Source organism: Schistocerca nitens, chromosome 8 (genome assembly GCF_023898315.1).
Source record: "Schistocerca nitens isolate TAMUIC-IGC-003100 chromosome 8, iqSchNite1.1, whole genome shotgun sequence".
In the NCBI taxonomy this organism is placed as follows: domain Eukaryota; kingdom Metazoa; phylum Arthropoda; class Insecta; order Orthoptera; family Acrididae; genus Schistocerca; species Schistocerca nitens.
In genome coordinates, this window is record NC_064621.1 from 311,074,167 (window position 1) to 311,089,657 (window position 15,491).

A 15,491-nucleotide genomic window follows, 5' to 3' on the forward strand; every position below is an offset into this window, starting at 1 on the left:
GACTTACCTTAGGGGGAAAAAAGGGCAGGTATACACTCGCACACACACACATATCCATCCACACATATACAGACACAAGCAGATTCCGCTCCCGGGATTGGAATGACTCCTTACCCTCTCCCGTAAAACCCACATCCTTTCGTCTTTCCCTCTCCTTCCCTCTTTCCTGATGAAGCAACCATTGGTTGCGAAAGCTTGAATTTTGTGTGTATGTTTGTGTTTGTTTGTGTGTCTATCGACCTGCCAGCACTTTCATTCGGTAAGTCACATCATCTTTGTTTTTAGATATATTTTTCCCACGTGGAATGTTTATGTGACTTACCAAATGAAAGTGCTGGCAGGTCGACAGACACAAACACACACACAAAATTCAAGCTTTCGCAACAAACTGTTGCCTCATCAGGAAAGAGGGAAGGAGAGGGAAAGACGAAAGGATGTGGGTTTTAGGGGAGAGGGTAAGGAGTCATTCCAATCCCGGGAGCGGAAAGACTTACCTTAGGGGGAAAAAAGGGCAGGTATACACTCGCACACACACACATATCCATCCACACATATACAGACACAAGCAGATTCCGCTCCCAGGATTGGAATGACTCCTTACCCTCTCCCGTAAAACCCACATCCTTTCGTCTTTCCCTCTTCTTCCCTCTTTCCTGATGAAGCAACCATTGGTTGCGAAAGCTTGAATTTTGTGTGTATGTTTGTGTTTGTTTGTGTGTCTATCGACCTGCCAGCATTTTCATTCGGTAAGTCACATCATCTTTGTTTTTAGATATATTTTTCCCACGTGGAATGTTTCCCTCTATATATATATATATATATATATATATATATATATATATATATATATATATATAAAAACAAAGATGATGTGACTTACCAAATGAAAGTGCTGGCAGGTCGACAGACACAAACACACACACAAAATTCAAGCTTTCGCAACAAACTGTTGCCTCATCAGGAAAGAGGGAAGGAGAGGGAAAGACGAAAGGATGTGGGTTTTAGGGGAGAGGGTAAGGAGTCATTCCAATCCCGGGAGCGGAAAGACTTACCTTAGGGGGAAAAAAGGGGGGTATACACTCGCACACACACACATATCCATCCACACATATACAGACACAAGCAGACATATTTAAAGACAAAGAGTTTGGGCAGAGATGTCAGTCGAGGCAGAAGTGCAGAGGCAAAGATGTGGTATGTTTCCCTCATATATATATATATATATATATATATATATATATATATATATTCTTTACTGTTGTTTCTTTTTAACAGTATCAGCTTATTCCCAAGAATAAGCAGCTTTCACTCAGTTAATACTCGGCAGAAATCCAACCTGCATTTGGATCGGATTTCCTTAACTCTTTTGTCGAAAGGTGTGCAATACACTGCTGCATCCATTTTCAGTAAGCTACCACAAGAATTCAAAAATCTTAGCAGTAATCCAGTCACTTTCAAATCAAAACTGAATAGTTTCCTCATGAGTCACTCCTTTTGTTCTGTTGAGGAGTTCGTTGAAAAATTAAGCTGATAATTATGTTATATTGTTAATGCGTCTACTTAAACTTATGGCTTGACAACTTTTTTTGGATTCATAAACATTTTATTTTTCTCTTATGACTTTTATGTTTTAATTTCATGTACTGACCTTCGAGATTTGCTCCTCAATTTGGTCCTACGGAACTTGACATGTAAATAAATAAATAAAATATAAACATGCCTCCACCATCAGTGTTCAACTTATCGCTGTGATATACATTCTAGTTATTTTTTCGTTTCATTGTTATTGTGACTTGGTTTCAGCCATCTTTCTGTTCCTAGTTCTATGTGAGCACTATTATCATACATAAGCGAAACTACCCCCCCCCATGAACCATGGACCTTGCCGTTGGTGGGGAGGCTTGCGTGCCTCAACGATACAGATGGCCGTACCGTAGGTGCAACCACAACGGAGGGGTATCTGTTGAGAGGCCAGACAAACATGTGGTTCCTGAAGAGGGGCAGCAGCCTTTTCAGTAGTTGCAGGGGCAACAGTCTGGATGATTGACTGATCTGGCCTTGTAACATTAACCAAAACGGCCTTGCTGTGCTGGTACTGCGAACGGCTGAAAGCAAGGGGAAACTACAGCCGTATTTTTTCCCGAGGACATGCAGCTTTACTGTATGATTAAATGATGATGGGTCCTCTTGGTTAAAATATTCCGGAGGTAAAATAGTCCCCCATTCGGATCTCCGGGCGGGGACTAAACAAGAGGACGTCGTTATCAGGAGAAAGAAAACTGGCGTTCTACGGATCAGAGCGTGGAATGTCAGATCCCTTAATCGGGCAGGTAGGTTAGAAAATTTAAAAAGGGAAATGGATAGGTTAAAGTTAGATATAATGGGATTTAGTGAAGTTTGGTGGCAGGAGGAACAAGACTTTTTGTTTGGTGATTACAGGGTTATAAATACAAAATCAAATAGGGGTAATGCAGGAGTAGGTTTAATAATGAATAAAAAAATTGGAGTGCGGGTTAGCTACTACAAACAGCATAGTGAACGCATTATTGTGGCCAAGATAGACACAAAGCCCATGCCTACTACAGTAGTACAAGTTTATATGCCAACTAGCTCTGCAGATGATGAAGAAATAGATGAAATGTATGACGAGATAAAAGAAATTATTCAGGTAGTGAAGGGAGACGAAAATTTAATAGTCATGGGTGACTGGAATTCGTCAGTAGGAAAAGGGAGAGAAGGAAACATAGTAGGTGAATATGGATTGGGGGGAAGAAATGAAAGAGGAAGCCGTCTGGTAGAATTTTGCACAGAGCATAACTTAATCATAGCTAACACTTGGTTCAAGAATCATAAAAGAAGGCTGTATACCTGGAAGAAGCCTGGAGATACTAAAAGGTATCAGATAGATTATATAATGGTAAGACAAAGATTTAGGAACCAGGTTTTAAACTGTAAGACATTTCCAGGGGCAGATGTGGATTCTGACCACAATCTATTGGTTATGAACTGCAGATTGAAACTGAAGAAACTGCAAAAAGGTGGGAATTTAAGGAGATGGGACCTGGATAAACTGAAAGAACCAGAGGTTGTACAGAGTTTCAGGGAGAGCATAAGGGAACAATTGACAGGAATGGGGGAAAGAAATACAGTAGAAGAAGAATGGGTAGCTCTAAGGGATGAAGTAGTGAAGACAGCAGACGATCAAGTAGGTAAAGAGACGAGGGCTAATAGAAATCCTTGGGTAACAGAAGATATATTGAATTTCATTGATGAAAGGAGAAAATATAAAAATGCAGTAAATGAAGCAGGCAAAAAGGAATACAAACGTCTCAAAAATGACATCGACAGGAAGTGCAAAGTGGCTAAGCAGGGATGGCTAGAGGGCAAATGTAAGGATGTAGAGGCTTATCTCACTAGGGGTAAGATAGATACTGCCTACAGGAAAATTAAAGAGACCTTTGGAGAGAAGAGAACTACTTGTATGAATATCAAGAGCTCAGATGGCAACCCAGTTCTAAGCAAAGAGGGGAAAGCAGAAAGGTGGAAGAAGTATATAGAGGGTCTATACAAGGGCGATGTACTTGAGGACAATATTATGGAAATGGAAGAGGATGTAGATGAAGACGAAATGGGAGATAAGATACTGCGTGAAGAGTTTGACAGAGCATTGAAAGACCTGAGTCGAAACAAGGCCTCGGGAGTAGACAACATTCCATTAGAACTACTGATGGCCTTGGGAGAGCCAGTCCTGACAAAACTCTAGCATCTGGTGAGCAAGATGTATCAGACAGGCGAAATACCCTCAGACTTCAAGAAGATTGTAATAATTCCAATCCCAAAGAAAGCAGGTGTTGACAGATATGAAAATTACCGAACTATCAGTTTAATAAGTCACAGCTGCAAAATACTAACGCGAATTCTTTACAGACGAATGGAAAAACTAGTAGAAGCCAACCTTGGGGAAGATCAGTTTGGATTCCATAGAAATATTGGAACACGTGAGGCAATACTGACCTTAAGACTTATCTTAGAAGAAAGAATAAGGATAGGCAAACCTACGTTTCTAGCATTTGTAGACTTAGAGAAAGTTTTGACAATGTTAACTGGAATACTCTCTTTCAAATTCTGAAGGTGGCAGGGATAAAATACAGGGAGTGAAAGGCTATTTACAATTTGTACAGAAAGCAGATGGCAGTTATAAGAGTCGAGGGGCATGAAAGGGAAGCAGTGGTTGGGAAGGGAGTGAGACAGGGTTGTAGCCTCTCCCCAATGTTATTCAATCTGTATATTGAGCAAGCAGTAAAGGAAACAAAAGAAAAATTCGGAGTAGGTATTAAAATTCATGGAGAAGAAGTAAAAACTTTGAGGTTCGCCAATGACATTGTAATTCTGTCAGAGACAGCAAAGGACTTGGAAGAACAGTTGAATGGAATGGACAGTGTCTTGAAAGGAGGGTATAAGATGAACATCAACAAAAGCAAAATGAGGATAATGGAATGTAGTCAAATTAAATCGGGTGATGTTGAGGGAATTAGATTAGGAAATGAGAGACTTAAAGTAGTAAAGGAGTTTTGCTATTTAGGGAGTAAAATAACTGATGATGGTCGAAGTAGAGAGGATTTAAAATGTAGACTGGCAATGGCAAGGAAAGCGTTTCTGAAGAAGTGAAATTTGTTAACATCGAGTATAGATTTAAGTGTCAGGAAGTCGTTTCTGAAAGTATTTGTATGGAGTATGGAGTATGGAAGTGAAACATGGACGATAACTAGTTTGGACAAGAAGAGAATAGAAGCTTTCGAAATGTGGTGCTACAGAAGAATGCTGAAGATAAGGTGGGTAGATCACGTAACTAATGAGGAGGTGAATAGGGATCGGTTGGTAGGACATGTTTTGAGGCATCAAGGAATCACCAATTTAGCATTGGAGGGCAGCATGGAGGGTAAAAATCATAGAGGGAGACCAAGAGATGAATACACTAAGCAGATCCAGAAGGATGTAGGTTGCAGTAAGTACAGGGAGATGAAGAAGCTTGCACAGGATAGAGTGGCATGGAGAGCTGCATCAAACCAGTCTCAGGACTGAAGACCACAACAACAACAACAACAAGCGAAACTAGTTCCAGGAACTTTCCATTGATGCTCCTTCAGTTAGCTAATGCTGTTCTGTATTCAGAACAGTCAGGCTTAAGCTACCAGAGACCGGCCCTGTGTGTGTGTGTGTGTGTGTGTATGTGTGTGTGTGTGTGTGTGGTCTATTTTTGACGAAGGCCCTATTGGCCAAAAAGCTCATTTTATGACAGTCTTTTTGTTGTACCTAACTGCAATTCAACATCTCCATTATACGGTGAGTAGTAGCTATTTTTTTCATAATATTAATACTGTTTTAACATTTTCTTTTTTTGACCTACTATGTTGTATGCTACCATTTCTGGAAACAGAAGCATCTTATGGGACCTGTGGAGGATGTCCTCTATCCTAAAAAACCACATGTTGATTCCACTAACACTACCTTAGTAGCTGTTTCCTGAATGCAGTGCATGCCTGGCCTATTAATGGAGGTCCTACATTTCTCGATCCTGTAGCGGATAGTGGAGGTTGAGAAATCCACATACTTGAGCATCTTAGACTCATCTGACAATGAGTCTCTGGTTTAAGCCTTCCAATCGACCCCATGAACCATGGACCTTGCCGTTGGTGGGGAGCCTTGCGTGCCTCAGTGTTACAGCTAGCCATACCGTAGGTGCAACTGCAATGCAGGGGTATCCGTTGAGAGGTCAGACAAATGTGTGATACCTGAAGAGGGGCAGCAGCCTTTTAAGTAGTTGCAGGGGAACAGTCTGAATGATTGACTGATCTGGCCTTGTAACATAACATTGATCAAAATGGCCTTGCTGCTCTGGTACTACGAACGGCTGAAAGCAAGGGGAAACTACAACTGTAATTTTTCCCAAGGGCATACAGCTTTATTATATGGTTAAATGATGATGGCGTCCTTTTGGATAAAACACTCCAGAGGTAAAATAGTCCCCCATTCAGATCTCCGGGTGAAGACTACTCAGGAGGACATCGTTATCAGGAGAAAGAAAACTGGCATTCTACTGATTGGAGCATGGAATGTTACATTCCTTAATCGGGCAGGTAGATTAGAACATTTTAAAAGGGAAATGAATAGATTGAAGTTAGATGTAGTGGGAATCAGGGAATTACAGTGGCAAGAGGAACAAGACTTCTGGTCAGCTGAATACAGGGTTATAAATATGAAGTCACACAGGAGTAACGTAGGAGTGTGTTTAATAATGAAAATAACATAGGAATGCAGGTTAACTACTGTGAACAGCATAGTGAACACGTTATCGAAGCAAAGACAGACATTAAGCTCACACCTACCACAATAGTTCAAGTTTATATGCCAACTAGTTCCGCAGATGATGAAGAGATTGAATAAATGTATGATGAGATAAAAGAACCTGTTCAGATAGTTAAGGGAGAAAAAAAATTAATTGTGTGGGGGACTGGAATTTGATAATAGGAAAAGGGAAGAGAAGGAAAAGTAGTAGGTGAATATGAAATGGGAGTAAGGAATGAAAGAGGAAGCTGCCTGGTAGAATTGTGCACAGTACATAACTTACTCATAGCTAACACTTTGTTCAAGAATCATGAAAGAAGGTTTTATACATAGAAGAGGCCTGGAGACACTGGAAGGTTTCGGATAGATTATATAATAGTAAGACAGAGATTTGGGAACCAGGTTTTAAATTTTAAGGCATTTCCAGCTGCAGATGTGGACTCTGACCACAATCTATTGGTTATGAACTGTAGAATGAAACTGAACAAACTGCAAAAAGGCGGGAATTTATGAAGATGGGACCTGGATAAACTTGAAGAACCAGAGGTTGTAGAGAGTTGCAGAGAGATAATTAGGGAACGATTGACAAGAAGGGGGGAAAGAAATACAGTAGAAGAAGAATGGGTAGTTTTGAGAGATGAAATATTGAAGGCAGCAGAGGATCAAGTAGGTAAAAAGACGAGGGCTTGTAGAAATCCTTGGGTAACAGAAGAGATATTGAATTTCATTGATGAAAGGAGAAATTATAAAAATGCAGTAAATGAAGCAGGCAAAAAGGAATACAAACGTCTCAAAAATGAGATAGATAGGAAGTGCAAAATGGCTAGAGGACAAATGTAAGGATGTAGAGGCATATATCACTAGGGGTAAAATAGATACTGCCTACAGTAAAATTAAAGAGACCTTTGGAGAAAAAGAACCACTTTTACGAATAACAAGCACTTTGATGGAAACCCGGTTCTAAGCAAAGAAGGGAAGGCAGAAAGGTGGAAGGAGTATATAGAAGGTCTATACAAGGGCGATGTACTTGAGGGCAATATTACGGAAATGGAAGAGGACATGGATGAAGATAAAATGTGATACATGATACTGTAGCCTTGGGAGAGCCAGCCATGACAAAACTCTACCATTTGGTGAGCAAGATGTATGAGATAGGCGAAATACCCTCAGACTTCAATAAGAATATAATAATTCGAATCTCAAAGAAAGCAAGTGTTGACAGGTGTGAAATTTACTGAACTATCAGTTTAATAAGTAAAGGCTGAAAAATATTAACATGAATCTTTACAGATGAATAGAAAACCCGGTAAAAGCTGACCTCAGGGAAGATCAGTTTGGTTTCTGTAGAAATGTTGGAACACGTGAGGCAATACTGACCCTACAAATTATCTTAGATGATAGATTAAGGACAGGCAAACCGATGTTTCTAGCATTTGTAGAATTAGAGAAAGCTTTTGACTACGTTGACTGGAATACTCTTTGAAATTCTGTAGGTGGCAGGGGTAAAATATAGGGAGCGAAAGGCTATTCACAGTTTGTACAGAAACCAGATGGCAGTTATAAGAGTCGATGGGCATGAAAGGGAAGCAGCAAGCAGCGGTTGGGAAGGGAGTGAGACAGGGTTGTAGCCTCTCCCCGATGTTATTCAATCTGTATATTGAGCAAGCAGTAAAGGAAACAAAAGAAAAATTCGGAATAAATATTAAAATCCATGGAGAAGAAGTAAAAACTTTGAGGTTTGCCGATGACATTGTAATTCTGTCAGAGACAGCAAAGGACTTGGGGGAGCAGTTGAACGAAATGGATAGTGTCTTGAAAGGAGGATATAAGATGAACATCAACAAAAGCAAAATGAGGATAATGGAATGTAGTCAAATTAAGTCGGGTGATGCTGAGGGTATTAGATTATGAAATGAGAGACTTAAAGTAGTAAAGGAGTTTTGCTATTTGAGGAGCAAAATAACTGATGATGGTCGAGGTAGAGATGATATAAAATGTAGACTGGCAATGGCAAGGAAAGCGTTTCTTAAGTAGAGAAATTTGTTAACATGGAGTATAGCTTTAAGTGTCAGGAAGTACCAGGTGATCAAAAAGTCAGTATAAATTTGAAAACTGAATAAATCACGGAATAATGTAGATAGAGAGATACAAATTGACACACATGCTTGGAATGACATGGGGTTTTATTAGAACCAAAAAAATACAAAAGTTCAAAAAATGTCCACTAGATGTCGCTTCATCTGATCAGAATAGCAATAATTAGCATAACAAAGTAAGACAAAGCAAAGATGATGTTCTTTACAGGAAATGCTCAATATGTCCACCATCATTCCTCAACAATAGCTGTAGTTGAGGAATAATGTTGTGAACAGCACTGTAAAGCATGTCCGGAGTTATGGTGAGGCATTGGTGTTGGATGTTGTCTTTTAGCATCCCTAGAGATGTCGGTCGATCACGATACACTTTCGACTTCAGGTAACCCCAAAGCCAATAATCGCACGGACTGAGGTCTGGGTACCTGGGAGGCTAAGCATGAAGAAAGTGGCAGCTGAGCACACGATCGTCACCAAACGACGCGCGCAAGAGATCTTTCACGCGTCTAGCTCTAGCAATATGGGGTGGAGCACCATCCTGCATAAACATCGTACGTTTCAGGAGGTGCTTATCAGCCAGGCTGGGGATGATGCGATTCTGTAACATATCGGCGTACCTCTCACCCATCACGGTAGCAGTTACAAAACCAGAATCACGCATTTCGTTGGAGAAAAAAGACCCGATAATGGTAGATGTGGTAAATTCAACCCATACTATGACTTTCTCGTTGTGCAATGGAGTTTCCACGACAGTTCTAGGATTTTCGGTAGCCCAAATTCTGCAGTTGTGGGCGTTGACAGACCCTCGGAGCGTGAAATGAACTTCGTCGGTCCGCAACACGTGACTCAACCAATCACCATCTTCCGCCACCTTTTGAAATGCCCACACGACAAATACCGTCCGCTTCACTAAATCGCCAGGTAACAGTTCATTATGCCGATGGATTTTGTACGGATAACATCGGAGGGTACGCCCAAGTGCCAACCAAACAGTAGTGTATGGAATGCTGTTGCGACATGCGACTGCACGAGCGCTGACTTCCCCGTGCATAGACGAACCCGCTACAGTCTCCATTTCTTCCTGAACTGTCTCAGCAGCATTACACCTTGGGCTCAGTCGGCCACTACGGAGTCTATCGTCTGAACAACCCGTGGCTAAGAACTTCGAAATCATTCTCGCCACAGCTGCATTTGTCAACGGACCTTTACCCATTCGAATCCCCTTCCTATGGTGATAGGATTGTAACACTGAACTAGCACATTCCCCAGTCTGATAATACAGCTTCACTAAAAGCACCTTTTCAGGTAACATCAACATGCTGCGACTGCTGGTGCATCTGATTCTCTCTCTCTCATTACAGCTCCTTTTATACACGATTCTTCTTCTTTCTAATAAAACCCCATGTCATTCCAAGCATGTGTGTCAATTTTTACCTCTCCAGCTACATTATTCCGTGGTTTATTAAGTTTTCAAATTTGTACTGACTTTTGGATCACCCAGTAATTTCTGAAAGTATTTGTATGGAGTGTAGCCATGTATGGAAGTGAAACATGAATGATAAATGTTTAGACAAGAAGAGAATAGGAAGTTTTCAAAATGTGGTGCTACAGAAGAATGCAGAAGTTTAGATGGGTAGATCACTTAACTAAAGAGGAGGTATTGAATAGAATTGGGGAGAAGAGGATATTGTGACACAACTTGACTGGAAGAAGGGATCAGTTGGTAGGACACATTTTGAGGCATCAAGGGATCATCAATTTATTGTTGGAGAGAAGCACGGAGGGCAAAAATCATAAACGGAAATCAAGGCATGAATACAGTAAACAGATTCAGAACGATTTAAGTTGCAGTAGTCACTCAGAGATGATGAGGCTTGCACAGGTTAGAGTAGCATGGAGAGCTGCATCAAACCAGTCCCTGGACTGAAGACCACAACAATAACAACATCAGCTCTAAACCAGAGGACTATGATCAGTTCCAGCCCCCCCCCCCTCCCCCCCCCCCCCCCACACACACACACCACCCACAGCGAGCAAACAGAGTCAACAGTGGCCTTCTTTCCCAACCCACCTGCTAGTTCCTTGAGGGGCTCTGTCACTCATGTTACATCAGAGCTCCCAGTGACAAGCAATCCCACTCTCAGAAATTTTGCCAGAACTCTCTGTAAGATAGGCCACAGTCCCAACAGGCAAGACATTCCATGAGCCTAGAGACATAACACCAGACTTTCGGAAAAGTAACACCCACACTATCCAGAACACAGCAAGGGCAGATAATTGCGAGAACTATCACATAGTCAGTTAAACACCTCATGCATCCAAATTGCTGGCAAGAATAATATACAGAAGAATGGAAAAGAATATTGAGGATCAGTTAGATGATGGTCCATTTGGCTTTGAGAAATGTAGACGCACCAGAGAGGCAGTTGCTCTTGGTAATGGAAACATGACTTAAGAGAAATCAAGACACATTCATAGTATTTATCAACCTAAAAAAAGTGTTCAACAATGTAAAATGGTGCTGGATTTTCTAAATTCTTAGAAAAATAGAAATAAGCTGTAGGAAAATGTGAGTAATATAAGTAATATACAATATGTACATTAACTGAGAAGAAACAATAAGAATGGAAGACCGAGAAGAAAGTGCTCAGATTATAAGGGGTGAAAGAGGAAGCAGTCTTCTGCCCTTCTGTCTAATCTATACACAGGAAAAGCAGTGATGAAAATAAAAGAAAGGCTCAAGAATGGGGTTAAAATTCAGGGTGAATGGATACCAGTGATAAGATTTGTTAATGATATTGTTATCCTCAAGGGAAGTGGAGAAAAATTATAGGACCTTTTGAGTGGAATAAACAGTCGAATGAATACAGAATTATGTATTGAGAGTAAACCAGAGAAAGATGAAAGTAATGAAGGGTATCAGAAAAGAGATTTGTGATAAATTTAATATCAAAACTGATGACCACAAACTAGATGAACTGAAAGAATTCTGATACCTTGTAAACAAAGGAACACATGGCAGTTGAAGTGAGGAGGACATAAAAAGCAAACTAGCACAGACAAAGAAGGTATTCCTGGCCCAAAGAAGTCTACTAGTTAAAACAAGCTATATTTTGTGGAAGAAATTTCTGAGAATATACAGCAGTTGGACAAAAATGTGGAAACACTGCAAAAATTGTATGCTTGAACATAAATGCAAAAGCTAGCGAAGCCTGCTGTTTACGCAGTTTTATTTGATCACGAGCGACACCTGTGCAATACTCTCAGTATGTTGCAAGTGTCATACATGTAAGTGTGAATGCATTATGTCAGAGCTAAGTGAATTTGAAAGGGAGCAAATTGTAGGGGCTTGTATAGTGGGTGCATCCATAACCAAGGGAGCCGATGCATTTGGTGTTTTAGAGGCACCGTATTGAAGATTTATACCGCGTACAGGTAAAGCGGAAAAACATTATCTGCTAAGTCACAAACAAAAAAGTGTGTTGACTGATTGGGAAAGATGGTCACTGAAGAGGACTGTGGAAAAAATAAGGAGGCAATAGCTGTAAAAGTAATTGCTGAACCGAATGTCATGCCTGTCAGCATGAGGGGAGCTGCACTAGCAGACAATTGAGGATGAGGTGGAATTTCAAAACACTCATCTGTGATGCAAATTCCCATAACATGAAAATAGTTCTGAAGCCATAAAACCTGGACTGTGGACCAATGGAAGAAAGTCAATTGGTTGGATGAGTCTTGTTACTCACTGTTCCAAAATTCTGGCGATTTTATGCACAAAGAGTGAAGCGGTTGCAGTTTGATGATACCATATCATGGTATTCTATGGCCCCCATTGTTACTCTGCAAGATGACGTTACTCCCAAGGGCTATACGACCACTTTTAGTGATCAGATCCATCCCATGGTTCAGTGTTTGTTCCCTGATGCTGAGGCTGTGTTCTAAGACAACAGGCCCCTGTTCACATAGCTCGCATCATCCATGGCTGGTTTTATGATCACAGGGATGAATTGTTGCATCTCCTCTGGCCACCACCACAGTCATCAGATCATGATATTATTGAGCCTTTGTGGTCTGCTTTGCAGAGAAGTGTGAATCATCGCTATTACCTCCTTCATTGTTACCTGACCTTTCCAATATTTTGCAGCAAGAAAACCATACAGGACCTGAATTTGTCCATTCTGAGATGACTGGAAGCAGTTTTGAATGCCATCATGTTTCATGCACCATATTAGACATAGTAATGTTAGAGCACAGCAGTTTATGGTAGTGAGCAATGGATTGTGGGAACACTGGAAAAGAAACAATCATAGTGTTTGAGATGTTGAAGATGTAGAAAAATATTGAAAATTAGGTGACTGATAGGATCAGGAATGAGGAAATTCTCCACAGAATTGACAAAGAAAAGAACATATGGAAAACACTGACATGATGACAGGACAGAATGATAAAAAATGTATTAAGCCATCAGGAAATAACTTCCATGGTACTAGAAGGAGCTGAAGAGGATAATAAATTGCAGGGGAAGACAGAGATAGGAATACATCCAACAAATTGAGGATGTTAAGCACTCTGAATTGTGGTGGGTCGCATTAAACCAGTCAGAAGACTGTTGACTAAAAATGGATATAACAGATATAGTGTATGCATATTTTCTTATTTGCAAAGAGTTCTTTTATCATATAAATGGCACACATAGAATGTAGACAATTTTGGGACAGTGGCACGTGTTATCAGAGGCACACTTTATTTATCATTGCACTGTTTTGTTAAAATGTGATGTATGTATGAAGTGATGTGTGTTGATTGTTTGTCTTTTTTTTTCAGGTACATAAATGAACAATTATACAATTCAAAGAGTGAAGAGAGCAAAACATTTTTCCAGAATAACATTTCCACTTTTGAGGCCTACCATGAAGGCTATCGACAGCAAGTATCTAAGTGGCCATTGAATCCACTGAATGTAATAATAAATGCTCTTAAGAAAAAGTAAGAACTGTGTCACTTGTTTGTTCTTTGTGTACAACCTTTAGTGTGCTAAGGAATGTGTGAAATGTTATCTAATTATAACTTTTCTTGACTGAACCCCTTTACTTTCATTCTACTGCAGGAAACTAATCATCTATGGTCACAGATCAAATTCCTTGCTCAGGATCAGAAAGAAATAGGTTGGGGAAGGTCCAAAAACAAGTAAGTCCCTCTCATCTTGGGACTGAGTGATCTGCCCTTCTGTTTTAACTCATACAATGAAAGTTCCATAAACTAGGATAGCGTCACACATAAAAATATGTTCCTATCAGCACTACCAATATTTTAGCTCTTAAAGGTAACACTGGCAAGCCATTATGTCTCATAATTTTATAGTTTCCTCAAATGAATGTTCCTTTTGATTTAATTTCTAACATTGCCCTGCCTTTGATTTTTTGACACTCTCACTGTGTTTCAGTTTCAGACACTCTTGTCTGTATCTAAATTTTGTGTACATGCCAGAAACTATGAGTAGTTACTGACTGAAATGACGGGAAAAAAGAAATTAATGGCAGAGCTTGACTAAAAGAAGAGAGCAGTTGATGCGACACATTCTGTGGTATTCAAGGAATCGTTGGTTTGGTAAAGGAAGGCAGTGTGGGGGGGTAAATACTGTAGGGGGAGACATAAGTCTTTGTATTGAAGACCACAACAGCAGTGGCTAATACTTTCCACAAATTTACTCAGTTCATAAAATGTCTACGAAAAGTGTACCAGTCATCAGTAGGTGTTGTCTGACCAATCCTGTAATTTTTTTGCCTGTTTGGCAGCACTTTATTTTGCCAGTCTGCCAACTCTGTTCTGAGACACATTAGCTACGCTTAAAGCAATATCATATGATGTTGTTGGGGTCTTCAGTTTGAGAATAGTTTGATGCAACTCTTGTATTCATGCCTCCCTCTCCAGTGCTCCCCCACCCACCCATACTTCTTTTCGTTACTAAATTGACTATTCCTTGATGCCTCAGGATGTGTCCTAACAACCAGTCCATTTTTTCAGTCAAGTTGTGATTCAGTTTGATTAAGTACCTCCTCATTTGTTATTTGATCTACCCATTAATCTTCAGCATTGTTCTGTGGCACCATGTTTCAAAAGCTTTCTTTCTCTTCTTGTCTCAGCTGACTGCTAACTGTTACCCACGTTTCACTTCTGTATTCCATTATCCTTATCTTACTTGTTCTTGTGCATCTTATAGACTCCTTTCAAGACACTGTTCCTTCCATTAATCTGCTCTTCCAAGTCCTCTACTGTGTCTGATAGATCTACAATGTCATCAGAAAATCTCAAAAGTTTTATTTCTTCTCCCTAAACTTTAATTACTGCTCCAATTTTTTCTTTGGTTTCCTTTACTGCTCACTCAAGTGTACTGATTGAATAACATTGGGGATAGGATACACCAACCACACCATAACACCACCGCCTCCGAATTTTACTGTTGGCACTACACATGCTGTCAGATGACGTTCACTGGGCATTCACTATACTCACACACTGCCATCGGATCACAACATTGTGTACCATGATTCGTCACTCCACACAACAATTTTCTGCTGTTCAATCATCCAATGTTTACACTCCTTACACCAAGCAAGGCATCGTTTGGCATTTACCGGCGTGATGTGTGGCTTATGAGCAACCACTCGACCATGAAATCTATTTTTTCTCACCTCCCGCCTAACTTTCATAGTACTTGCAGTGGATTCTGATGCAATTTGGAATTCCTGTGTGATGGTTTGGATAGATGTGTGCCTATTACGCATTGTGACCCTCTTCAGCTGTCGGCGGTCTCTGAGTCAACAGATGCAGTCGGCCTGTATGCTTTTGTGCTGTACATGTCCCTTCATGTTTCCATTTCACTATAACATTGGGAACACTGGAGCTAGTCATGTTTAGGAGTGTGGGAGTCTCATGTACAGATGTATTACACAACTGACACCCAATCACCTGACCATGTTCGAAGTCCATGAGTTCCGCAAAGCGTCCCGTTCTGCTCTCGCGATGTCTAACAACTCCTGAGGTCACTGATAA

The 15,491-nt window shown here is 40.4% G+C and overlaps 1 protein-coding gene across 3 annotated transcripts in view; it reads left to right on the forward strand.

Annotated features, from left to right (window-relative positions):
* Nucleotides 1–15,491, forward strand: part of LOC126198473 (ribosomal RNA-processing protein 8) — a 107,746-nt gene that overhangs the window by 63,933 nt on the left and 28,322 nt on the right. For 2 of the 3 annotated variants that reach the window (XM_049934828.1, XM_049934826.1), the window contains exon 3: nt 13,263–13,424. The exons of the other annotated variant lie outside the window; for it this stretch is intronic. In XM_049934828.1, coding sequence (XP_049790785.1) covers nt 13,263–13,424 — 162 coding nt within the window. The remainder of the gene's footprint in view (nt 1–13,262; nt 13,425–15,491) is intronic. 3 annotated transcript variants of the gene reach the window in all.